At 41.6% G+C, this 27,222-nt stretch overlaps 1 protein-coding gene across 1 annotated transcript in view; it reads left to right on the top strand.

Moving 5' to 3' along the window:
* TXNL1 (thioredoxin like 1) overlaps nt 1-26,496 on the top strand; it is a 30,033-nt gene extending 3,537 nt beyond the window's left edge. The window contains exons 2-8 of the mRNA XM_081320807.1: nt 9,942-10,038; nt 11,760-11,933; nt 15,911-16,033; nt 16,258-16,327; nt 17,012-17,184; nt 18,030-18,134; nt 26,236-26,496. Coding sequence (XP_081176933.1) covers nt 9,942-10,038; nt 11,760-11,933; nt 15,911-16,033; nt 16,258-16,327; nt 17,012-17,184; nt 18,030-18,134; nt 26,236-26,265 — 772 coding nt within the window. The 3' untranslated portion in view covers nt 26,266-26,496. The remainder of the gene's footprint in view (nt 1-9,941; nt 10,039-11,759; nt 11,934-15,910; nt 16,034-16,257; nt 16,328-17,011; nt 17,185-18,029; nt 18,135-26,235) is intronic.
* The last annotated feature ends 726 nt before the right edge of the window (nt 26,497-27,222 follow it).

Below are 27,222 nucleotides of genomic sequence, written 5' to 3'. Positions count from 1 at the left end.
GTTCCTCTGTGCCCTGCCTGCCTGCTTCTTTCCACAGCAGAAAGAAGCAGGGAGGCAGGGGGCGGAGGAACGGAGACCCGGCGACGTTTGGGGAGGTTTGGGCGCCTCTCCAAATATCCCCAAACGTCGCCGGGTCTCCGTTCCTCTGTGCCCTGCCTGCCTGCTTCTTTCCACAGCAGAAAGAAGCAGGGAGGCAGGGGGCGGAGGAACGGAGACCCGGCGACGTTTGGGGAGGTTTGGGCGCCTCTCCAAATATCCCCAAACGTCGCCGGGTCTCCGTTCCTCTGTGCCCTGCCTGCCTGCTTCTTTCCACAGCAGAAAGAAGCAGGGAGGCAGGGGGCGGAGGAACGGAGACCCGGCGACGTTTGGGGAGGTTTGGGCGCCTCTCCAAATATCCCCAAACGTCGCCGGGTCTCCGTTCCTCTGTGCCCTGCCTGCCTGCTTCTTTCCACAGCGGAAAGAAGCAGGGAGGCAGGGGGCGGAGGAACGGAGACCCGGCGACGTTTGGGGAGGTTTGGGCGCCTCTCCAAATATCCCCAAACGTCGCCGGGTCTCCGTTCCTCTGTGCCCTGCCTGCCTGCTTCTTTCCACAGCGGAAAGAAGCAGGGAGGCAGGGGGCGGAGGAACGGAGACCCGGCGACGTTTGGGGAGGTTTGGGCGCCTCTCCAAATATCCCCAAACATCGCCGGGTCTCCGTTCCTCTGTGCCCTGCCTGCCTGCTTCTTTCCACAGCAGAAAGAAGCAGGGAGGCAGGGGGCGGAGGAACGGAGACCCGGCGACGTTTGGGGAGGTTTGGGCGCCTCTCCAAATATCCCCAAACGTCGCCGGGTCTCCGTTCCTCTGTGCCCTGCCTGCCTGCTTCTTTCCACAGCAGAAAGAAGCAGGGAGGCAGGGGGCGGAGGAACGGAGACCCGGCGACGTTTGGGGAGGTTTGGGCGCCTCTCCAAATATCCCCAAATGTCGCCGGGTCTCCGTTCCTCTGTGCCCTGCCTGCCTGCTTCTTTCCACAGCAGAAAGAAGCAGGGAGGCAGGGGGCGGAGGAACGGAGACCCGGCGACGTTTGGGGAGGTTTGGGCGCCTCTCCAAATATCCCCAAACGTCGCCGGGTCTCCTTTCCTCCGCCCCCTGCCTCCCTGCTTCTTTCTGCTGTGGAAAGAAGCAGGCAGGCAGGGCACAGAGGAACGGAGACCCGGCGACGTTTGGGGATATTTGGAGAGGCGCCCAAACCTCCCCAAACGTCGCCGGGTCTCCGTTCCTCCGCCCCCTGCCTGCCTGCTTCTTTCTGCTGTGGAAAGAAGCAGGCAGGCAGGGCACAGAGGAACGGAGACCCGGCGACGTTTGGGGATATTTGGAGAGGCGCCCAAACCTCCCCAAACGTCGCCGGGTCTCCGTTCCTCCGCCCCCTGCCTGCCTGCTTCTTTCCGCTGTGGAAAGAAGCAGGCAGGCAGGGCACAGAGGAACGGAGACCCGGCGACGTTTGGGGATATTTGGAGAGGCGCCCAAACCTCCCCAAACGTCGCCGGGTCTCCGTTCCTCCGCCCCCTGCCTGCCTGCTTCTTTCCGCTGTGGAAAGAAGCAGGCAGGCAGGGCACAGAGGAACGGAGACCCGGCGACGTTTGGGGATATTTGGAGAGGCGCCCAAACCTCCCCAAACGTCGCCGGGTCTCCGTTCCTCCGCCCCCTGCCTGCCTGCTTCTTTCCGCTGTGGAAAGAAGCAGGCAGGCAGGGCGCAGAGGAACGGAGACCCGGCTTCGTTTGGGGACTTTTGGGGAGGTGCGCGCGCACCTCCCCAAACCTCCCCAAACTTCGGCAGGTCTCCGGACGGCGGTGGCTTGGGAGAGGTGAGCGCGATCCCGGAAGCTCAAAAGCCTCGGCCGCGCACAAGTCCTCAGTAAGTTTTTTTGTTGACTGGAGTATAAGCCGAAGTGGAATTTTTCAGCCCAAAAAGTGGGCTGAAAAATTCGGCTTATACTCAAGTATATACGGTAGTATTTAATCCAGAACTTTTTCTATTAGGTATAATACCAGAAAAAAGATTAATAAACAAAGTTTATATTTGGTTCTACACATTACAACAGCAGCAAGAATAACCTTCGCGCAGTACTGGAAAAATGAAGGAATACCACCAGAGGAAGAAGTAATTTTAAAAATATTGGAATGTGCAGAGATGGACAGATTAACTATGAGACTGAAAGATAAAGAAGAAACAGAATGCTACCAAAGCTGGGAGTCATTCTACAAATGGCTAGAAGAAAGAACCAAAGATTAGGAAATAATAATAATAATAATAATAATAATAATAATAATAATAATAATAATAATAATAATAATAATAATAATATTATAATAATATAATAATAATAATAATAATAATAATAATAATAATAAGAAGAAGAAGAAGAAGAAGAAGAAGAAGAAGAAGAAGAAGAAGAAGAAGAAGAAGAAGAAGAAGAAGAAGAAGGAAGGGACCTTGGAGGTCATCTAGTCCAACCCCCTGCTCAGGCAGGAAACCTTATACCATTTCAGGCAAATGGCTGTCCAGTCTCTTCTTAAAAACCTCCAGTGTTGGAGCATTCACCACCTCTGGAGGCAGGTTGTTCCACTGGTTAATTGTTCTAACTGTCAGGAAGTTTCTCCTTAGTTCTAGGTTGCTTCTCTCCTTGACTAGTTTCCATCCGTTGCTTCTTGTCCTGCTTTCAGGTGCTTTGGAGAATAGCTTGACTCCCTCTTCTTTGTGGTAGCCCCTGAGATATTGGAACACTGCTATCATGTCACCCCTCACTCTTCTCTTCGTTAAACTACACATACCCAATTCCAGCAACCGTTCCCTATATGTTTTGGCCTCCAGCCCCCTAATCATCTTTGTTGCTCTTCTCTGTACCCTTTCTAGAGTCTCGACATCTTTTTTACATCGTGGTGACCAAAACTGGATGCAGTATTCCAGGTGTGGCCTTACCAAAGCATTGTAAAGTGGTATTAGTACTTCACTTGATCTTGATTCTATCCCTCTGTTAATGTAGCCTAGCACTGTGTTGGCTTTTTTGGCAGCTGCAGCACACTGCTGGCTCATATTGAAGTGATTGTCTACTAGGACTCCGAGATCCCTCTCACAGTTACTACTATTGAGCAAGGTACCACCTATACTATACCTGTGCATTTGATTTTTGACTATGACTATGTATTAGCGCTTCTGAAGCCAGACTGCACGCTATATAAGGAAAAAAGAACTAATAAAATCTTTTTTTTTAAAGAAAACTATTTTGAACCTTGGATCTCAGAATAGTTCCAATAGATAGCAAAGCTTTTAAGAAGAAAATATTAATTAATTGAATTCATTCTGCTGGATGACTGTACATAGTCAATTGGCCTCCTCATATCCCAATCAGGATCCAGGCCTCTGTTTTATATATAGTAGTAATCAGTTTCAATTGAAAGCTTATCTTTTTGTCCTGCATCAGTACCCAGTGAGCTAACAACAATCCTTGAGGCTCATTTAAGAACCCAAGAGAAATGGTCATATCTACTGGCACTTACAAACCTCCAACTTTCTTTTTCTCCTTTTTTGAATCTACCCAATCATCATATAGGTCTTATATCTGGGGTCACCATTAGCACAGAAGAAATGAAGTAGTTCCTGCCCCAGAAATAAATTCATAAGATAGGAAAGAGATCCTAATATATGGAAGGCTGACTTATAAAACTGTCAAGCATGATTACAGCACTGAGCTTAGTTCCATGTGCTTTTCTTCAGTGTAGGCTACTACAGGGGCTTCCTCTTCTATTTCAGAATCAGATCAGAAGACCCACAGGCACAGAATAGTGCCAAATAAGGCAATTTAATCTTTGCGTTGGATGGCTAGTTTCAGCAATCTTGACACATGGAACCAGTTAAGGATGTTGTACAAACTGAATGAGGAGTCTACTTCCAAACCAAGCCAGAGGTTGGAACACAATCATTACTTCCAATCAACCCACTGGAATAGAGGACACTGACTGATGCTAAAAGCACACTCGGACTACATTATAGCTAAATCTCATTTAAATGCTTAGGGTGGATCATTAAACCATCAGTCAGTTTACCAGAAACATTCTCTCCTAGAAGTTTGTCTTTGACAGTCTTAATTTTAACTTGTGGGGATAGGGAAATAGGACAGTCTCGGGCTATGTATATTCCACTAGATTAGGGGTAGGCAACCTTGGCTCTTTTATAACTTGTGGACTTCAACTCCCAGAATTCCTGAGCCAGCTTCTGGCAGTTGAAGTCCACATGTCATGAAAGAGCCAAGGTTGCCTAGCCCTGCACTAGATCAAGGAATTTCAAAGCCAGTTTGCTATCTCGTACACAAATTCATTTTCCTAATTCCATCAAACAGATACAATATTTCTCCCTAACTTCTTTCCATTCCCAACCCACTCCAAGGAATGTACTTGACTCAAATTAAATGTGAAGCTCAGAGGGTTTACTTAAATGTACCTTGGACAAAGAACATCTTGTCTCCTACAAACAGGAAATATGGGGAATTCAGTTTCCTGCTTCACAATTAATGGAGTGGGAGGTTGTGGTATTCACAACTAGCAAAATATTGCCTCCTTCCTTCTTTATAGCTCTGTTGGACATTCCCACATTATTCACAGATTTATAGGATAGCTCCAGCAGAGAGCCAGCTACCATTATATAATATTTTAAATGGGTAAATTCTCTTCCTCAGATTTCAGCCATGCTGGATCACAAAGAGTGCTCTATATTGATCTACCTTGCAGGAAGAGCATTTAAGTATCAAATCCATCTTCTGGTGACTAGAAATATAAATCTTCTCCCTAACTGGTTTTTCTGATGGGAAAGTGAAGCATAAAGACAGCACAATTAGTAAGATTACATTATTCTACTTGGAGTATAGATATTATTCTTAACAACATGACTGTTCATAACCAGCTGCCATTTTGTTTTAATAACGTCCCGGAGTGGAAGACTTCCAGAGGATTTCATATTTCAGTCTGCAGTTTATGGGCACTGAGAAGTGGATATACAACTTAATATAAAAGAAAATGGGAATCATCAGCTACTTTACAATTCTGGAAAGACATTGGCCTAAATGATATCAGTGAACACATCTGGCCATGCCTTTTTTCTGGGATTATTGGGCACTGCCAGGGTTTTCTCACAAACTTGGTGAACCATCAATGAATATTTTGGCTGCAGTTCAATTGAACTTAAGAGATCTTGTACTTCAGGCATAACTGATTAATAACAATCTCTGCTGTCATTTTTTAAAAGTATAGTGTTGATTGCTGGCTGAAAGCATTTTGGAAGAGATTCAGATACATTCGTGTTGGAGGAAGTTGTGCTGATGGATTTTGGCCATAGCATCTCAGTAAATTTTTGTTTAGATGGTGGGTTCTTTGAAAACCAGTTGCTGAAAATAAGCAGCAAGTAGGGGTTATTAACATTATTGCATTTTTTTGTGGCCTGCCTAAGAAACTCAGTCGATCCTTTAAATTTCCTGGATGAAAGGCAAGATATGGACAGCACAAGTTAAAATACAATTGACTGCTGTTGGATACAGAATAATAGGGGGTTGATAATTTGGTTTCTGACGAGTGTTTTTGATGAAATGCCCAGAATTTTAAAACATGGGCTGTGTGGTTGGATTTTAGAGAAGTTATCCAAAACATCTGGAAGGCACCTGCCTGTTCCTTCAGTCTAATCAAGCAGAATTCTTGTATTCCTTCGTTTGATAGTGTGGAGCTTAGAACAATGATATAAAACATGATTTGTATACAGGTGAGCTATAATTCCTTGCAGTCTCCTTAATTTTTCATAAGATTTTTAAAAATCTTGCCTATCTTCTAAGCTTGTTTGTTTTTCTGGTCTCAGTCATAACTTGTGACTAATGGTCACAGGTTCAAATAGGTCTATCTTTCTGTAATGTTTTTGATGTTGTGATATACAGATGGTTCTTGATTTACAACCGAAATTGGGACTGGGTTTTTGGTTATAAATCGAGGCACATACATGACCAGACCCAATTTTATGATCGTTTTTACAGCAGATATTAAGCAAAACATGTGGTTGTAAGTGTGAATCACACTGTCCCTAAGCAAATTACTCAGTTGTAAGTGTGAAGCCATTTTCCCAAATGGGTGGTTCCCTCTCCCTCCAGAAAAATAATGATTTATTTATTAAATGTTGCAAATCACGGTCCCAGGGCTGCAGGATCCTACCACATGTGGTAAAAATGAGCCGGTTGTCTGAAATGGGGTCATGTGTCGGGAAGGGGGGCACAACATTTTATGACAGCCAGAAGTGCACTATGGGCCATAAAGTATCCTTTCTAACACTGTGATAACTCTGAACTGTATTCACCTCCCTATCATAAGGGACCACCTGTGTGTTCAATTTCATAATAGTCTCTTAGAATGTGCAGTTACTCAAGGAACTGAATTGCTATTCAGCTTCTGTAAGGGGAAGAAAGACTTGAGGATACCTACATAGAAACATGTTGTGGGACATAGAGAAGCTAAAACATAAAGAACCTTACAAAAGCTAAGCAAAGGTGAGTAATGAATAAAAAGAAAAGGCCAGGGGCCAAAGAAGTTAGAAAAGTGAACAATTAATTAGATCAGACATGTCAAACACAAGGCCCGGGGGCCAGATCCGGCCCGCAAAGTGGTTTTATGTGGCCCGCGAAGCCATCCTGGAAACAGTGAGGGAACGGCCCCCACTGCCTTGGCCCTGGCCCAGAGACCCTCCTTCTGCCAGAGACCCTCAGATCTGTCCCACTCCTGCCCAGGCCCCCATAGGCACCCTTGATGCAAACGATGTACAGTTGGCCACGCCCACCCAGTAGGCCATACGCACTAGCCACGCCCACCCAGTAGGCCACGCCCACCCAGGCCATACCCACCCGGCCCCCTGAGGGCAACCGCAATGCTGATGCGGCCCTCAATGAAATTGAGTTTGACACCCCTGAATTAGATATTTGGCAGATACTTTGTATTCAATAAATAAAGGAAACGGGTGAATGCCCATTTCAAACTATGCAGGAAAGAAAATATGAATACTGGGTGTCAAGAGACTAATTGACTAGCGGAAAGGTTCACAGTATGAAATAATCTTGGGATGTGAAAAGTAAAGCCAAGCGATGGGTCCAGTTTTTTTGTGTCAAATGATAAAACATAGTTCATAAATTATTGAAAAAACCAAATTCCTGTAGGGTTATGCAGACTGAACCATGAGGTTAAAGAAAATTAAGAGGTACAACTAGGGGTACAACAGTGCTTAAAATTTTGTGAAAGCTTTTTGAGTTTTCAATATTTTTGCGTAAATATCCCCTAAAACGTGATCTGTTCTCCACACAGATCCTAAAACTAGATAAAGAGAATCAAACAAGTGAGCCAAAAACACTATACTGTACTTGTTTGTTTATTTATTGAGGAAAGTGACCACCACTCTTAAGTAGGGATGCTGCGACGGTCATAAGTATGAAGACCAGACATAAGTCACTTTTTTCAGTGCCATTGTAAGTTTGGTCACTAAACAGATAGTTGTAAATCGAGGACTATCTGTATTCTTTGTTCATTTAGGTCAGGGGTCTTCAAACCTGGCCTTTTTATGACTTGTGGACTTCAACTCCCAGAATTCCCCAGCCAGGCATGCTGGCTGAGGAATTTTGGGAGTTGAAGTCCACAAGTCATAAAAGGGCCAAGTTTGAAGACCCCTGATTTAGGTATTTTTTATAGTCTTTGAACACTTGTGTTACAGACAAGACACAATTGAGCAATTGCAGTAGGAGAAGATAATTTGGTGCATCTGAAGGGTTGACTTATCTTGTGGTCTGTTGAAGAGTCAACTCTAGACTTGTCAAACTTGCTGTTCTGCATTATTTGGAATTAGAAACTGTTCTAGAATAGAACCGTATTTAAAACTAATCTTTGTTTTTGTGTTTCGGTGCCTGTGTGCATTGTACAGATTCTCTTAGTTTAAAATCTAGCTTCATTTTTTTTTCCTTTAGTGAACTTGTTCAAATACTTATGTTGTTATTGAGCTAGGCATACAACTTAGCATCGCTTCCTTTTTAAATGACCAGTTCTTCACTGAAATTTGCCATCTTATTTTTCACCGCCAGTTGTATTCTGATTAAAAAAAAGTAAGTAAATAGCTATAAATGTACAGGTGGTCCTCTACTTACTACCACAATTGTACCCAAAATTTCTGTTGCTATGCAAAGCAGCTGTCAAGTGACTTTTGCCCCATTTTGCGACCTTTTTTGTCACAGTTGTTAAGTGTTAAATCACTGCAGTTGTTTAAGTGAATCATGCAGTTTTTAAGCGTTGTAAGCTTCCCAGCCGGCTTCCCACATTAAACTTTGCTTATCAGAAGCCGGCTGGGGAGGTTACAAACGGTGATTACATGACCCCAGAACAGTGCAACTATCCATTAATTTAATTTAATAATTTAATTTAATAATTTGATTTCTATACCGCCCTTCTCCCGAAGGACTCAGGGCGGTGAACAGGGCAATACACAATAAAAATCGAATACAAAAATTAAAAAGTCATTAAACATCATGCCCATAAAATCAATACATATTAAAGTTAAAACTAGTTTTAAAAACCCAACCCCATCCCATGAGACCAGGCCAGCTTGTTCGAAAAAGAATGTTTTGAGATCGCGCCGGAAGGAGCGAAGGTTGGGGGCCATCCGGAGCTCAACCGGTAAGCGGTTCCACAGGTCTGGCACGCCCACAGAGAAGGCCCTCCCCCTGGGGGTCACCAATCGGCATTCTTTGATCGGCGGCACCCTGAGGAGGCCCTCTCTGTGGGAGCGCACTGGACGGAGGGAAGTTGACGCCGGCCGCAGGTGTTGCCGTAGGTAATCCGGACCCATGCCATGAAGGGCTTTGTAAGTCATAACTAACACCTTGAACCTCACCCGGAGAGCAACCGGTAGCCAATGCAGCTCGCGGAGCAAAAGTGTAACATGGGAGTATCCATGCCAGTTGCCAAGCGCCCAAATTTTGACCATGTGACCATGGGGATGCTGCAACAGTTGTAAGTGTGAAAAACGGTCATAAGTCACTTTTTCCAGTGCTTTTATAACTGAATGGTCACAGAATGAATGGCTGTAAGTCAAGCACTACCTTTATTGCAATTTGTTACAGTAGTTTGCTTTCAGTGTACTTTGTTGAAGTGTCCTTTAAACAGTGCCTGAGATACATTTCTGAAAATGGAGAGTGATTATTTGTGGGAGGACAATGTAACAAAACTTAATTCAGAGTCATAGGCTGAATCTTAGCAAATAAAGATTGTAAGTGTTTAAAGTGGTTAGGGGCATTTGACACAGGAGCACAACTATAAAATGATGGCAAGTAATGTTGTGGTGGAGTGTAGCCTGGATTCTCAGGTGAAGAGGAGGTCATTCCAGAGGAATAAAAGACAGTTATGTATAGATAGTTTGTGTGGGAGAAAGTGAATGAAGATGACTCCTCCCTATTAGTTCCCAGAGTATTTTTTTTTATGGTGCAAACTGCTTTTTGGGAATCTCTAGCAAAAATGAAGTGTTTAGCACAGGATTGCGTTGGCCGGCTAAGGAATTCCGAGAGTTGAAGTCCACAGATCGTAAAGGGACCATAGTTGCCCACCCCTGCCTTAGCCTCAGCTGTAATAAAATAGTAGTCAGAGAAGGGAGGAAACAGTTTGTATATTCTATTTTCCTTCAACTGAGCTTGGTGATGCCTCTAGATTTTTTTTCAGCTTTATATATGTTGTGAAGGACATGGCAGTGAAGAAATGCTTTTTCCCGTATCAGTCTTCCTCTTCCATTTATTCTTTGTTATAGTTTGTATTTTCAACTGAATCTCTAGGGTGACTGTAGCTACTTAAATGACAAATAGTGTTGTTCAGTTGTGTGTTTTCTTTTCTTTTTTCTTTTCCCTTGGCAGCTGTGGTCCTTGTTTGAGGGTAGCTCCTGTTTTCAATGCTCTGAGCAATAAATATCCCCAAGCAACATTTTTGGAAGTTGATGTACATCAGTGCCAGGTATGTAGTGCTATGTATGTGTATTTGGCTGATTATGAATGAACAACTGTCACAGATTTAGAAACAATAAATAAATTTCATTTAGAAATCCACTGACTTCAATAAGCATAATTACCATAATGAAAGACTATAGATTTATATATATCAGGAAGTCAGTCATGGCTTATTATTGATAAAACTCTTTAAAAATACATTAACTATCCAACGGTCCATGTATTGTTGGGTAAAATTTCTACAATAAATTGTCTAACTCAGGCACATCAAACTTGCAACGTCACGCAACATATCACAACTTTTTCCCCATTGCCGGTAATGGGGTGGGTGCGGTTTTGGGATGACGTGTCCGGCCCACAGGCCGGCAGTTTGACATGCCTGGTCTAAGTCATCCTTGCTGCCACCATAAGCTTGCAAGCTATTCCGTTAACTGTTGTGTGGAATCTCTTAGTTTTATTTAAACAGGCCAACTTGACAAAACCTAGTTAAGAGTAATCACAGTTAATCACATTTAAGAACACAACAGTTTGCAGTCAGAAATGAATGTATTTAGTCTTTTGACCTCTGTAGTAGAGTACTGTGTCCAAATAATGGGATTATATTATATTCCAAAATGAAACAATTTTGTAATGTGGAAACTGAACCACAAAATTTTGCTAGTGATCCTAAACCACCCACCTTCCTGGGGTGCACAGGGCAAGTTTGGCAAGTCTGTCTATGTGGAGAAGGTGATCCTTTTAAGTTCCTGTTAAGACCCTGGTGGCATAGCAATTAGAATGCAATATTGCGGGCTTAACTCTGCCCATGGCGAGATGTTCGACTCTGACTGGCTCAAGGTTGACGCAGCCTTCCATCCTTCCGAGGTTGCTAATTGATAGGGGCAATATGCTGACATTTGTAAACTGCTCAGAGAGGGTTGTAAAGCAGTATGAGTGGTATATAAGTCTTAAGGGCTATTGCTAAGTTCCTCAGTGTCAGACCATATTGGGCTTTATAGGTTACAGTCAGCACTCCGAACTGTGTCTGGAAACATGGAAACTAATTGGTAACCAGTGCAGCAATTGTGGGATAAGTGCTATAAGAAGTCACTTTGGTCTAGTGCCGGGGTAGGCAACCTCGGCTCTTTTATGACTCATGGACTTCAACTCCCAGAATTCCTGAGTCATTCTGGGAGTTGAAGTCCATAAGTCATAAAAGAGCCGAGAATTCTGGGAGTTGAAGTCCATAAGTCATAAAAGAGCCGAGGTTGCCTACCCCTGGTCTAGTGCTTAAGCACCAGGCTAGAAACTGGGAGACTCGTGAGTTCTAGTCCCGACATAGGCATGAAAGTTGGCTGGGTGACCTTGGGTCAGTCTCTCTCTCTCTCTCAGAGCTTGTTTTGTGGGGAAAATAGGAGGAAAGAAGAGTATTAGATTTTGTTGCCATCTTGATAACTTAGAAAAAAATAATAATAAATGCACTTTGAATTGCTAATGTGCCAGCCAGTTTATTTTGTACCAATTACCATTTCCAAGTGCTCTTCAAAGTCGGTCCTCGTAGAGCACACTGCACTGATCCAAGAGAGTAATAAGTGTGCAAATGACTGTGGCGAGGGCCTCCTGCTGCAGGTAGGGTCACAATTGGTACACCAGCTGCAGCTGGGCCAAGCTCCCCCCCCCCCTCCTAGCCTCCAGCTGCCTTTTAAAATGTTTCTGTGCTGTGCTAATTACTGGTTTTCTCAATGTTAGGGGACAGCTGCCACTAACAATATATCAGCAACTCCGACATTTCTTTTCTTCCGGAACAAAGTGCGAATTGATCAGTATCAAGGTGCAGATGCTCTGGGATTGGAAGAGAAAATCAAACAGCATCTAGAAAACGATCCTGGAATCAACGAGGATGCCGATATTCCAAAGGGATACGTATGTGCATCTTATTTGAACCTTATTTTAATCGACTGATATGGTACTCTACATAACAACGTTTGGCCTGTGGTGCAATGTTTGTTATACAAACAGGTGCTGTTTTTCCAACTTCAAAGGTTCCTGAGATTTTTCTCTCCATTGCTAAAAGCAATTTCAGAAAAATTAGAACATTTTCAAAACAGTCTCCAATACAGCATCATCAACTGCAATCAGAAATGCAGAAAGTTATGTATGTATGTATGTATGTATGGCCTGATCTATATGCCATTCTTTGCTGGTATTTCTTTCAATGATTTTCTCTGAATATACAGCTTTTGCTTTTATGGCCTGCAAGATTGATGGGATAATAACCCCATTTTATTGAGAATTGGATCTATAGAAATTCTTGCGAAAGACTAATTCACCCAAAAATCTGTTTGGTAGCATTAACCCTTAAATATTTACAGGGTTAAGTTGTTCTTTTTTTGAGGGGGAGGAGGCAATTTGTTTATTTTATTTTATTTATTTATTTTTGTTACAATTTGGGGCACTGTCTCCTTGATGTATATTGGCATCCTGAAAGCAGTTAGCACTCTCCTTATAATTCTGTTGGAAGTCCAGAGAGGAATTTATTTCCAGTGGACTGTATGTCCTCTGATAATGTGGTTCTCCTTGAAGTGCCCAACTCAATATCTTTTGCCATCATTATGGTTTGTAATAGTTACAGATGACACTGGATGAAGTTAAAAGTGCTTAAAGCTTACACTGACTCAGAGTGAATGGGATTGTTACTTATTTATTTATTTTTATTTATTTATTTATTAAATTTTTATACCGCCCTTCTCCCGAGGGACTCAGGGCGGTGTACAGGGCAATAAATATTAAAAAACAAAATATAAAAGTTAAAAAACAATTAAATATCATGCCCAAAATATACAATAATTAAAACCATATTTAAACCCCAAACCCATCAGACCAGGCCAGATTGCTCAAATAAATAAGTTTTTAGATCCCGCCGGAAGGAGCGAAGGTCGGGAGCCATCCGGAGCTCAACCGGCAAGCGGTTCCACAGGTCTGGCGCGCCCACAGAGAACGCCCTCCCCCTGGGGGCCACCAGTCGACATTCTTTGATCGGAGGCACCCTGAGGAGGCCCACTCTGTGGGAGCGCACTGGACGGAGGGAAGTTGATGCCGGCCGCAGGTGTTGCCGTAGGTAATCCGGACCCATGCCATGTAGGGCTTTGTAAGTCATTACCAACACCTTGAATCTCACCCGGAGGGCAACCGGTAGCCAATGCAGCTCGCGGAGCAGAGGTGTAACATGGGAGTATCGGGAGACTCCCAACACAACTCGCGCGGCTGCATTCTGCACCAGTTGGAGCCTCCGAGTGGTCTTCAAGGGCAGCCCCATGTAGAGAGCATTACAGTAGTCCAAATATCAAATTTATATGCTGCTCATCTCAACAATGAGAAGCAGGCAGAAGAATACAGTAGTGGAAATGATTATTAGTCACCTGGACATGAAAACTGTTGAACAAATGTTTTTAAAATAATATAGAAGCAAAGCTATTATATAGGATAATGTAGAAGCAAAGCATGAGTTAGAATCCTCATTGGGATTCTTCAATTGATCTATTTTGCATTTTTTCTAAAACACAGTTTTTGTATCAAGGAATATTTGAAAGCTGTGTCATTCTTTCCCTCCGAATGCCAATTGTTGGACAAGTTTTTCCCTCATTCAACTGCCAACATAACCATGCTCAAGTGAGCAATGCTTAAGGATGCTGAAGTGCATGCTTTATTTTTATAATAGCTTTCCGACCATTCAGGATATATTACTATAAACTGAACAGATGGTGGCTTAGCTAAACGCTTATTCATAAAGGAATGGAAGGAATATGACTACCGTATAAATCTCCTGAAAGGAAATTCCCTGGAGAAGGTTGGCTATCCTCACAAAGTAGAAGAGGAGAACAATTTTTTGGTACACGTAGTCCTCGACTTACAGCCATTCTTTTAGTGACTGTTCAAAGTTACAATGGAACTTGAAAAAAATGACTTATGACAGTTTTTCGCACCTATAATCGTTGCAGCATTCCCCACGGTCACATGATTAAAATTCAGTACATGCAACTGACATGTACTTATGGTGGTCCCAGGGTCCCATGATCACCTTTTGCAACCTTCTGACAAGCAAAGTCAGTAGAGAAGCTAGATTCTCTTAACCACCATATTACTAACTTAACTGCAGTGATTCACTTCACAACTGTGGCAAGAGAGGTCATAAAATGAGACAAAGCTCATTTAACAACTGTCTTGCTTAAGCAACAAAATATTGGGCTCAATTGTGTTTGCAGGTCAAGGACTACCTGTACAGGTGACATGGGGTGTGGCTTGTCTGGAAGAGAGCTGATTTGAATTCTGCCACATGTCACAAGTAGTCTACAGGATCGAGATCAATCCACCTTAACAATCTATTATTCAATAATAGTGAATTTACATATTCAGCGGCCTAAAGACCTCATCAATAATTATAATATACATGCATCAATTATCATTTGTTCCTACACCAAACCCAGACCAAGGAAACCATATTAGGCCTTATTGTTATGAGCCATATAGCAGTTAAATGGAACATAATCTCATTCTGATTTTTAAAAGATGCAAATCTTTTGTGGGTTTTTTCTGTAAAAGGAAAGAGCCGTCATAGCTTGGCAGAAATGTTAGTGCAGATATAATCCTGATCAGGGAAGAGGGGTATCTATCATCTGTACCGAAGTTGAAGAAATCCTTACTCTATTGTAATTCTTACTCATCAATCCCACGAATCCAGAAATGGAAGAATTTATGTGGGATTTTTATATTGTTTTTGTCAAATTCCATCTTTAGAATTTGCTCCAGGGCTGAGAGGTAATCACTCCCAGCAAATGCTTATCATGTTTTCCTTATTCAAGTCTTACCTCTGGGCTCCTGAATGTTGCAAATCACGATCTTGTTTGACAGCAAGAATGACACATGTGTGTAAATGAGAACCTTAATGTGACAAAACACTCAACTAGAGCTGTCAGTTTCATTACAATTTCTAAGCAGTGTTTGATATTATATTCCCCTTAAAAGGGCTTCATTTTTTGCCTCTTGCCCCAAATACTAATAGATTTACTGACTGGGCAGGAGGTCAGTAGGTGAGCTCTTTGCAACTGCAGTGCCTTGTGGGTTTGTTTTTCTGCATTAGCAAATGCAATCCATTGCATGTTGCTGAAGGTTGGTATTTGCAAAGAAACCTAGAATTACATTAAATGCAAAACCAAAAAAAACAAAAACAAAACACCAGAACCCTGCATCTCTTTTGAGATGTTAAGTACTTGAAATTCACAGCTAAATGGAGACAAATTCTGTAATGTAAATATATCCCAGATTACCTTTCCAAATGAATCTTTCTTATGTAAATAACTCCCATGAATATAGGCCACTTGAATTTGCACCAGTTCAATTTGCAAATGTTGCCTGTTACCACCGTCTTCCTTGCATCTAGTGTGAATGTAAATAAGTCATGCTAATAGTTTACCGCATGTGCTGTTTAGCAGTTTTGATTTGACAACAGGCAACTACTTCCACCTGTTACAAGATTTTAAAATTGCCTGCCACAAATGGACAGCTCCAGAATAGCAGGAAGTTTGCGTGTTCAGCTAAATAAATAGGGTTTTCCCCCCTGTTGACTCTTATTTATTGCATTTGGGGGGGGAAATCAAATTTATTTACAACTTTATTAACCAATTATTGTTTTAAGAACATCTAGGTCTGTGTTTTTCAGCCGTGGCCCCTTGAAGATGTGTGGACTTCAACTCCCAGAATTCCCTAGCCAGCATATGATGGCTGGGGAATTCAGGGAGTTGAAGTCCACATATCTTCAAGGGGCTAAAGTTGAGAAACACTGCTCTAGGTAGTACTTTATGCAGAACAGCCAAGTAATGAAAACTATTATCCTTTCCTTCCAGATGGATTTGATGCCATTTGTTAATAAAGCTGGATGTGAGTGTCTTAATGAAAGTGATGAACATGGATTTGATAATTGTTTACGTAAAGACTCTACCTTCTTGGAATCAGACTGTGATGAGCAGGTATTACAACTTTCAAAAAATAATTAGGATGTCTGGACAATAATCATTTATTTTTCAATAGAGCAAGTGTTTTCATCTGTGTGCTTATTCAGATCACCTACTCTTGGTTTTGATTTGGAAGTAGACCTAAGGGAACAAGTAACTCAAAATTTGTGCAGCAATGTGTTGTCTACCATACATTTTGGCTTTCTGTTATCAATCTTTTTTTCCCCTTTCCTCCACAGTTGCTTATAACTGTAGCTTTTAATCAACCGGTCAAGCTTTATTCTATGAAATGTCAAGGGCCTGATAATGGTAAGTAAAAAAAAAAGTTATTCCTCAAGAAGAAGTTCCACTGGTATTGTTTTTAATTCTATGTTGATTTTAGTAATACAAAGATAAGCTACTGTTTTTCTGTTCTCTGTTTTGGTTCTGTCTAGATCTCCACATTGCAGGATAAGAGTTAGAACAAATTAATTGAAAATATAATCAATGCAGGTAGAACTTGGCAAAACAAACTATTCAGCCCTGCTTAAAGCAATTGTGTTCCAAAGTCACATAGATAAATTTGTCTTGTAATGGCACCATATCATTTTAGTGTCACTTTGCCTTTGAGTACACAACATAATGTGCAGTTCTCATTAAATAATTAAACCATAAGAGCAATCATGTAAATGAAACCAGATTTTACCTTGATAGTGGTATTTACCTTTCACATTTAGGTTGAGCTTAATGGTTTGTCAGTAGAGTTATACAAGATGTTTGATTTTTTTTAAAAAAAAATCCTTCGGGATAAAATTTCCCAAAATATCCTATTTCAAACACAAAGGTGTCTGAACTTAGAAACCATTTTAAAACTCACATAAGCTCTGGCTCACGTACAATGCTCAAAACCACCTCCTCATGTTCAATGCAGGAGATCTCATGAGGTGTTACGTTTTTCTGTCAAGATAATTTGAATTAATCTAGGTTTCTGAAAAGGATTATGTTTTATTATAGGTCAGGGTCCAAAATATATAAAAATATTTATCAATCTTCCTCGATCAATGGATTTTGAAGAGGCAGAAAGAAGCGAACCCACTCAGGCTTTGGAACTAACACCAGATGATATTAAAGAAGACAGCATAATTCAACTTCGCTATGTAAAATTTCAGAATGTTAACAGTGTAACTGTGAGTACAAAGTCTTGACTTCCTTCCCAGTAACACAGTTGTGCCAAGTTGAACAATCCTGTAGTTTGAAGCCTGCACTGGCATCCTAGAATTCACATTCAAAATTAGCTGCCGGCAAGCTTGAGTCCAAGGGACGCGGTGGCTCAGTGGGTTAGGACGCTGAGCTTGTCGATCAGAAGGTCGGCAGTTTGGCGGGTCGAATCCCGAGTGCCGCATAACAGAGTGAGCGCCTGTTACTCGTCCCAGCTTCTGCCAACCTAGCAGTTCGAAAGCACGTAAAAATGCAAGTAGAAAAATAGGGACCACTACGGTGGGAAGGTAACAGCGTTCCGTGCGCCTTTGGCGTCTAGTCATGCCGGCCACATGACCACGGAGATGTCCTCGGACAAGCGCTGGCTCTTCGGCTTTGAAACGGAGATGAGCACCGGCCCCTAGAGTCGGAAACGACTAGCACGCATGTGCGGGGGAACCTTTACCTTTACCTTTAAGCTTGAGTCCCACCGATTATGTTCTGCAGACTTAAAATTGAGTTATTTTAGTATTCCATGGTTTTAACTCATTTCCTTTGAGCTTGGCTCTTTATTTATTTATTTATTTATTTATTTTTATTTTAATTCCATTTATATCCCGCCCTTCTCTGAAGACTCAGGGCGGCTTACAAGCTTAGCAGTAGCCTTCATTCTATGTATATGCCTGCTTATTAGGGCTTTCACACACACCCCAAGCGGCATTATTACAAAGTCAGCTTAATTGCCCCCAACAATCTGGGTCCTCATTTTACCTATCTTTCATGGATGGATGTCGCTTTTACATATGTAACTCAGGACTCATCTCTTCCCTTTTAGTTATTTGTCCAGTCTAATCAAGGTGATGAAGAAACAACAAGAATTGCGTATTTCACGTTTATTGGAACACCAGTTCAAGCAACAAACATGAACGATTTCAAGCGGGTAAGTTCAAATTTGGCTTCCAAACACAAAACAATTATTTCTTGACTATTGTGTGAATTTTATACATATATTCAAAAATAACTGGCAGTGTTTTCAAAAAAGAAAAGTTGAATTTGTTTCTTTGGTGTCTTTATTCTTAAAGAGCCAGAGAATGCATGGTTGCTCTACAAAGCTTATAATGACTGCTTAAGCCAAAGATTTCCATGATTGGTTATTTACCCCTAAAAGGCCAAAATGAATGTGAGGAAAGCATGTAAGAAACCAGGAAACCCATTGAAAAAATAACATATTCTTTATTCTCACTTTATTCTCACAGCCTTCAGTGCATAGTTTCTTGATTTTTTTTATCCGATTACAAAAAAATTACTTCTATAAAATGAATCTGACCTCTTTGGAACAGTAAAACTGGCTTTGATACTGGATTCTTAGTTGTACAGTGAAACCACCGTTTGTTTTATGTAAACAATTTGTTAAGGCCTTCCATTTTCCAAAAGTGACATTGGGCCAAATAGAGAGGTTAAAATCACAAAACAATAATTAAGAAAACTAAATATCCAAGTCCCTAAACGCAATCCAACTCATAATATAAGCATATTAACCAGCAGAATGCACCTAACCGCATGGCCCTAGAAGGAATCAGCAATATCATCATCTAGCAGAGAGCCTGCTTTTTAAAAAATAAATAAATAATAATTCTGGATTAACAATAATGTAAATGGGTGTTTGTTGTCTATGTAATTAAAGTGCCTTAAACAATAAGCTTTCTGAAGTGAAAGCAGAAAACAGGAGTAGTCCATCATTCTTTTGGGAATTCTGACTTAAAGAGTACATTTAAACCTTACAAACATGCATGGTGTGTGATTACTTTATTCTGAAATGTTTGAGGCTTACATACACATTGTTTCTTATTCCAAAGGTTAAGTTTGATTGTGCATGTTTATCTACAAATGTCACAATTGTTGTGACTGATTTTTCCCTTTAAATGTTTCTTTCTCCAGTCAATACCTTTTAGTCCTTTTTTAAAAAACAACAATAGGTAGCTCTCTTTGATCCACATTAGAAAGATAGAGAGGCTGGAAGTGATAGGATGCTTCCTTCGTTGAAAGTTCCTTGCTTATAATTGCTTCTCTTGGTGAATAGCAGCAACAGCAGTTGACGCTGCTACCAAGAGTGATTATTACATAGCCTGTAGGCCTATCCTTAGCCGAGGCAGCTCTGGAGCTGAAGCTTTAGGGCTAATGCTTTGAAAAAGAAGTAGCTGAGAATTCTACCAAAGCCCCTTTAATGATGTGATGGAGGGTATAATTAAAAATGCCTCTTAATTTGTGGTACATACTAAACAGCAGGAAAGATGCTTGGAAACAAAGAGCAATTGAGAAATTCCTAGGGCTAAACTGGATCCCCAGCTTAGCCTTGTCCTTCTCTAATTCTAAGATAACAGAATTATCAAGTAGAGCTAACATGAATGCAAGATAAGGATTGCACTCATAGTTGCAGTTCAAGATATCTTGGCTATGTGGCAACATGCCATTCATTTATTTTGGTCTGTTAGTTCCACAGTTTTCTATAAATCTCAGTATGAGAGTCCTTAGAAAATACCCTATCACTGAATCATTAATTCTGGGCTGTAGGAATGAGATTCTCATGTTTTTAGATGAGGAGAAAAAGTGTCCAACTTTCATTTTCCTTTTACCCTTTCAGTCCCTCTTAGCAAATTCTATATCTACCCCTTTTCAGGTCTATTAACTTGCCAGAAGAACTTCACCTGCTAAACTCTTAGAATGAGCAAAATCCCACTAAGGGGGGACTTGAGAATCTTCCATTGCTCTTTGGACCAGGGCAAAATACCTCTGGATTGTACTATTCAGGAACAATTCGGGGGGGTGGGGGTGGAAGGGATTCTAGAAATAAATCTTCTGAAATGTTCTGAAGGTATTCTAACCCTGAAACAGGTTTGTTTTGTCCAGCATATTATGCATATAACATCTCAAACTACACCTCCAGAACTGCATACTTCAGAGATGAGTTTAGCAAGGTCCAGAGGGAAATAGAACATTCTGGAGTATTTTGAAATACAGTACCGTAGTTGATTCCCTGATCAGCAAATTTGTACATTGCTACCACCTGTAATACCTATTATGCTTCTAGCTGCTTTCTTAATTTGAAATGCTAGCCAAACCTCAAGCTACCGTATAACAAAATTCTGCATGGAAAATACAACTGGGGCTTTTTGAGGTGATTGCATTAATTCTGCGGTTTCTGGATCTACTTTTAAATACCTCTTTTCTTACTGGAATATGTGACTTGCAAAGCTGAAAGGAAAAAAAATTGTGTATCACAAGTCATGTTTTCCTGTGAATCCAAATATATGGAGATTCCTCTTACTCCTTGCTGGGTTACTAGTTGATGAAAACTTAATCCAAAATATCTCCAGTAAATTGTGCCTCATTTTAAAGACTTGTAGCGTGAATGGGTCCATAGCCAAGGAAGATTTCTTCCATTCTCTCTAACTTGGGCATTGGCTGATCTGTTACTACCATCCATAGTGCTTTTTGTGAATGTAACAAAAGAGCAAGTGGCTCTGGAAACACTTGGCAGACAGATCAGATATCAATAATATCTTGAGATTTAACTCGCTCCTCGTCTCTTGCATCCAGAGTATTAAATGCAGTTTAGGAATTATTGTTCACTGCATGTTTTTTACTCATTGTGTGCAAGTTTAAATTTGGGGAGGGCAAAGAGTTTGTCTCATAAATGACCTGCCTTGCCTCCCTTTTTATTGTTTTCTCCTTAGCTTTGGCTTTTAAAATTAATTATTATTAATTATGACAATAAAAAAAATAATTAAATGCATCTTAATACATTGCTTAACTTTTTGAATTCTGAATTAAACGTATTAAATTAAAATCTAATCGAAATTTATTAATGAAAAATAATTGTAAAACTCCTGCCTCTCTCTTTGGGGTGAAAGGTGTTTGGGGAGCTAATGCATGTGAAATTCAGGTAGCTCTCTTTGGCATGGCACTCCCATTTCCCCCTGTTCATTGGCTACTTATTTTCTCTGCTTCATTGTTAACACTCTATTTTATTATTTTTCAGCATTTCCCTGGCCCAAAGAAATAAAAATGCAGAAGATTTTTTGTTCTTAAATGAGCTTTCTTTCCTTTTTGTCTGCTCCCTCTGCCTCCTCATTTGCACAGTTCCACTGCTTTTTGGTATCATCACTTCCTGCTCGCCATCTTCTGGGACAGCTTTCCTTCCTCATTCTTTTCTCCTGGACTTATCTTTGTTTTGACCATGCGGTTTTTAAATTCTTCTCTTAACGCACTGTTTTGGTTTTGAAATGCCTTCCTCTTCTCTTAAATGCTTCAACATTTCACTTGATTACACCATGTTGGCATTTTCTGAGCCAGTCCTCACAGAGAATAATGGAAGTTGAAGGGTGCACCAGTGTTCTCTGTTCAGACTGTGTGATCTCTAGCTAAGCCTTTCCTGACAGGATTTCCAACTTCTTTCAGATCCTCGTAGGGCAGGGATTTTTCAACTTTCTCAAGGTTAAACTGATATAACAGCATTTTCTTGCTGGTCCAGAACATATATGAAGCTGCCTTAATTTGAGCTAGAATGTCCAGTTTTGTTAGATCTGACTGGCCAATTCTCTGAGCTATTTTGGAGAGCGGGACACTGAACTTGAGAGTGTCTCAGGCTGTGACTTTGAGTTATGGGCCCTTCAAGACATTGTCTGGATTGAGACCCTGTAACCCCGACCGTAATTTTCTCTGACAATCAATTTACTTTTATCTCTATTGTTACTTTCTGTGGGAAAATATTTCATATGATGTTTTAACTTACAATATAGCCTGGTGGTTCTCTCAGAGGGTAGTTGAATAGGAAGTTGCCATCCAGCAGTCAGAGATGTTTTCAGTTTTCAGATATGTTTGGGACCATACCTATGAAACCACTGATGGTCTTATCTGGATATTCTGAGAATTGTAGTCCTAAAATGCCTGGAAATTTGGAAGGGCTTTCAGTCATGGTAGATGGATTCCAACAAGATAATTAAAAAAATTTTAAAAAATTGCTTGAGCAATTGCTGCCTAAATAAGAAACCTTTCTTTCTTCCCCAGCATAATGATTATCATTTGAATGTCTCCACTTATGTCAATTTTCATTATTCATTTAGAAATCCAGCCTGCTCTGTGGTGCTTAATGACAATGCACCATCACTGAATGGAGTCTGCCAAAAAAACCTGCAACTTGGGCCACGGGTTGAAAGCAAATTTTAATTCCTAAAAATGATCAGATTAGCCAATTTCTCACCTAGCGCTTTAAAAAAAGTGGGAAATTATTGAATGATTAATTCATACATGTTATATGGGATTTGCACAATTCATAAACAGAAATGTGCCCAAATAATGCATTAGGAATAAAAAAATAATGCAGTTATTTTTTTTCTTTGCCATTATAGGTATGAGTTATTGTGGTTAAGAAATCTTCAGATAGATCTAATTGCATTGATAAACATCAATCCTGAAATGTTTAATTTTTCAGATAATACACATGGGCCACTTGAGCATTTCCCCTTCTGAATGGTATAGATTATTTTTATGCGGGGGAGGGGTGATTGATGCACCTCTGCTAACATCATAATTGTCTAATTTGTGATTGTATCTGTTTAATCTAAACCAGAGTACCATGCTTTAATCAAAGCCAAGGAATAAATGTTTGTTTCACATTTCTGTCCAGTTTAATTTGGCTTTTTATATAACATGCTTAATTAAATCTTAACTTGTTTTTGTTTTCCTTCTGTACTGTTACATGACATTTTAATTCTCTGTTAGTCTGAATATTTTTGAGTGCCAATGTCTGCATGCCATTATATCCTAAAGATTAGCCTTTTCTTTTTTAAAATGGCTTATATAGAGAATGATGATTGATTGATTGATTATGATTGATTATTTTTATGTAAGCTGGTTCCATTTAGTAGATATATCACTTCAGCAGTCACCAGTTTTTATTTTGAGATGTCAGTATTATGTTACACAGAGTTATGGTGATTGAAACTGGCTCATTAAATGTTCAGTGTTTGTGTAGGGCAGGGGTCGGCAACCTAAAAAAGGAAAAGAGCCACTGGGAACCGGTTCCATCACAAATTAAAAAAAGTGGGAGCCGCGTGTGTGTGTCCATGCACGCGCATGCGCAAAAAAAGTTTTGCGCATGCGCAAAACGGTTTTTTGCGCATGCGCGAACTCACGCGGTTGCCATTTTTTTAAAAAGTGAGATGGAACCGGTTCCCGGTTGCCCGACGGCGACGGCCCGTCTGCAAAGCTGCCGCTTTCAGCAGCTTTGCAGACGGGCCGCGGCAGCTTCCTCAAAGAGCAGCGCCCCTGCCCATTCGCGCGGAGGTACGCGCGCACCTCTCCAAAGGTTTGGGGAGGTGCGCGCGCACCTCCGGTCGTTCTGAGAGGTGCGCGCGCACCTCTCAGAATGGGCAGGGGCGCTGCTCTTTGAGGAAGCTGTAGCGGCCCGTCTCCGAAGCTGCCGCTTTCGGCAGCTTCGGAGACGGGCCGCTACAGCTTCCTCAAAGAGCGGCATCTCTGCCCGTTCGCGCGGAGGTACGCGCGCACCTCTCCAAAGGTTTGGGGAGGTGCGCGCGCACCTCCGGTCATTCGGAGAGGTGCGCGCGCACCTCTCAGAATGGGCAGGGGCGCTGCTCTTTGAGGAAGCTGTAGCGGCCCGTCTGCAAAGCTGCCGAAAGCGGCAGCTTCAGAGACGGGCCGCGACAGCTTCCTCAAAGAGCAGCACCTCTGCCCGTTCGCGCGGAGGTACGCGCGCACCTCTCCAAAGGTTTGGGGAGGTGCGCGCGCAACTCTCCAAACGGGCGGTGCCACTCTCCATTTGGAGAGGTGCGCGCGCACCACTGCCCGTTCAAAGAGGTGCGCACGCACCGGGCGGCTGGGAGCCGCAGGAGACGGCTCAAAGAGCCGCATGCGGCTCCGGAGCCATGGGTTGCCGACCCGTGGTGTAGGGAGATTGTGATATTAATGTTTGGGGCACCCTATCAATTTCTCTTCTCCTACTGAACATGATGGAAGGTAGACAGAATTAGTAGACCAGGAGAAGACCAGTATAGTTCCTCAGAGTGATCTGCTAAGACAATTTCCAGTGACCACATAAGCACGAAGGGCAGAACAAGAGAAGCCTGCATGGGATTCAGTTACCTTCCCCACCTCTACATCCCACATCCATGAAAGTGTATAAGAGTTTCTGGGCCGAGAATAACAGCAAGTGATGTTTGCTTCTATTCTACTCATTTTGCCTTTGACTTTACCCACCAGCCTGGTAAATTCCAAGTGTGCCTTGTGTTGAAGGAATCAAGTGACTAGGTTTGGTGTAGATCAGTGATAGAGAACCTTTTAGCTCGGTGTCTCAAAAATGTGGGAAATGCCAAACTTGACTCTTCTAGTGTGTCACATGCATCTCGGATAAAAGTGATACAGTTTTCTCTCCCTTCCCCACCCCCATTTAGTGTGGTTGTCATTTAGAGCCTGTTCAAAGTTACCACAAGATTGAAAAAGGCGACCTATTACTGTTTTTCACACATTGTAGCATCCCTATGGTCGCAGGATCAGAATTCAGGCACTTGGCAACTGGCATGTACTTATGGCAGTTTCACTGTCCTGGGATCACATGATCACCTTCCCAGCCAGCTTCTGATAGGCCAAGTCAATGGGGAAGCTAAACTCACTTAACAACCACATTATTCACCTCAATGGTTCACTTAATAACTGTGGAAAAGTCGTAAAATGGGGCAAAACTCACTTGACTGCCTTGTTTAGCCATGCAGATTTTCAGTTCAATTGTGGTAGGCGACCTTGTCTCTTACGACTCGTGGACTTCAACTCCCAGAATTCCTGAGCCAGCCATGCTGAGGGGAAAGGGAGAGGTTTCCAAGCTGAGCCATGCTGGCTCAGGAATTCTGGGAGTTGAAGTCCACGAGTCATAAAAGAGCCGAGGTTGCCTACCCCTGGTCTAGAATCATTGCTGCTACTCAAAATGGTGAGCTTACACTGGACTGCAAGTCTTGGGGAATGGGGCGATTGGCCCCACGGCCCAGCACTCCCCAGCATTTGCCATACACTTCAGGCGGGTGGTGTTCTCTTTCTGTTGAAGGCCTCTGGCCTACCTGAGGCAGCTCCCGATTGCACAAGGTCTCCATTCTTCAAACAGCTTTAGGGAATGCTCTTTTGTGATCTGAGCAGCTTCTGAAAACTGATAAAGGAGAATATTTGTAACTCAGGGTTGATCTGAGGAGTGCTTGGTTGTTTTCTTGCAGACGTTTCATGATCTGAATTGGGTAGCATCAATGCTGCTGATGTGCCCTAGTTTAGGTAATGTTGGTGCCACTGATGATGTTACCTAGTTTGGGTGATGAAACGTCTCTAAGAAAACAACCAAGCTCAGAGAGCACTAAGAACCCCTCTGAAAATTGAAAAAAAATACCCAGTTCTCACACAATTTTTGGAGACTCTGGGGGCCATGTGAGAGCACACCCCATTTTAACACAGCCTCCACAAATCAGGAATGAGCAGTGCTTTCGAGAATAGTTGTTAGGTGTAAGTAAATGCTGGTGTGTCACCCGAAATGTTTTGGTGAATGCACACTGATCTATCAGAGGTTTAGATGCCTCTTCCTCATGAACTTATTGTAGAAGTTGCAGATCCCTACTGTACAATTTAACCATAAGGTGAAAGGTTGTGGAGCCATTGGAGAAAAATAGTAATGCTGGGTTTCTGTGCTATTTCGTAGTAATAAAATAGGTGATGCACATTGAACTGTAAGCACTCGAGACTGAGCTCTGGAGGTCAGTGTTTTGATCTGATTGGCATCCCTGTTATCATTTGAACTGGGCCATGCTTTCTTGGCTGAAAATTAAAAAGATCTTCCATTTAATCCTCTGCCACTTCTGCTCCCATTTCTTGTTAAAATGCCTGTTGGGAAAGACATTGCAGTTACTTCTAGGTAGTTTCTTTAGAATGAGAGGAGGATCTATTTTATCTGCCTTTTCTCCAAGTGGTAACTTTCTCTTTCTCTTTCATAGGTGGTAGGAAAGAAAGGAGAAAGCCACTAAGATGCAACCAAAATGCTGGAAGACCTTGTCACAGTCAGCGTGGGATTTCACATTAGCTTCAGCTCATGAAAGTCACTCAGCCATAACCAGAGACTATCAGTCTGTTTCATTTTACTACCATTACAAATAAAATCAGTGCATTTTGTTAATAGGAGATTTCACTAAACGTGTTTTCTGTTGTAATCTTGGAACAAAAAAAAATGTAAATAAAAATCATTAATTTTGTCAGAATTGCAGAGTGGAAGAATTGCTGTGTCCCTTCAGTGATGAAAACTGGAATCATACCTCCCGATTCATATAAGTTGTGTATGTGTGAATGTTTGATAATAGAATTGTATTTTATTAATGCCAGTATAAATATATCTTCACAGTCTCTGGTTTTAAGAGATCAGATTTTTCCAGTAAAAGTGATAAATGGTGATTCTTCTGAAATCACAGCTTAGTCCTGAAGGCCAGCAGCTTAACTTGCTAGTCAAACAAAGCCTTGTCTAAATTGACACTTTCAGAAATGTTGAACTGGATTGACTGGAGAGCTAATTTATCTGGAAGGCTCTTGTCTCTCAGTTTCTAAATTGGTTTGCTGAAAAAGCTTGCTGACAAATTTTCTCATTTGCATCTGTTTTTTTTCCCCATCTGGAGAAAGTAATTAGTGAGCCAGATAACATTATTTTGGGGTAGATTTGAATTAAGGGATGTTAGTTGCTGACTCTTCCCCATTTTAGACACATTTTATTTAAGAGGTCATATTGAACAAAGCATGCCCATTGGAAGAGCAGGAAAATGTGAGTTTTCCAAAAGAATGGGACTATTACCTGAGTGATAGTGGAAAGAATGAAATCACTCTCGCTAATGTAAATGAGTTTTCTGGCACCGCTTTCTGACCAGCTTGTTTCTAACTAAGCCATGTGTACATTTATATTATTTCTTGAGCTTCTAGCAACCTTTTGAGTACGGGTA

The sequence above is a fragment of the Vipera berus genome, assembly GCF_964194415.1.
Source record: "Vipera berus genome assembly, chromosome: 2".
NCBI lineage: Eukaryota > Metazoa > Chordata > Lepidosauria > Squamata > Viperidae > Vipera > Vipera berus.
The sequence above is the reverse complement of the archived record's forward strand: the minus strand, read 5'-3'. Positions and strand labels throughout refer to the sequence as shown.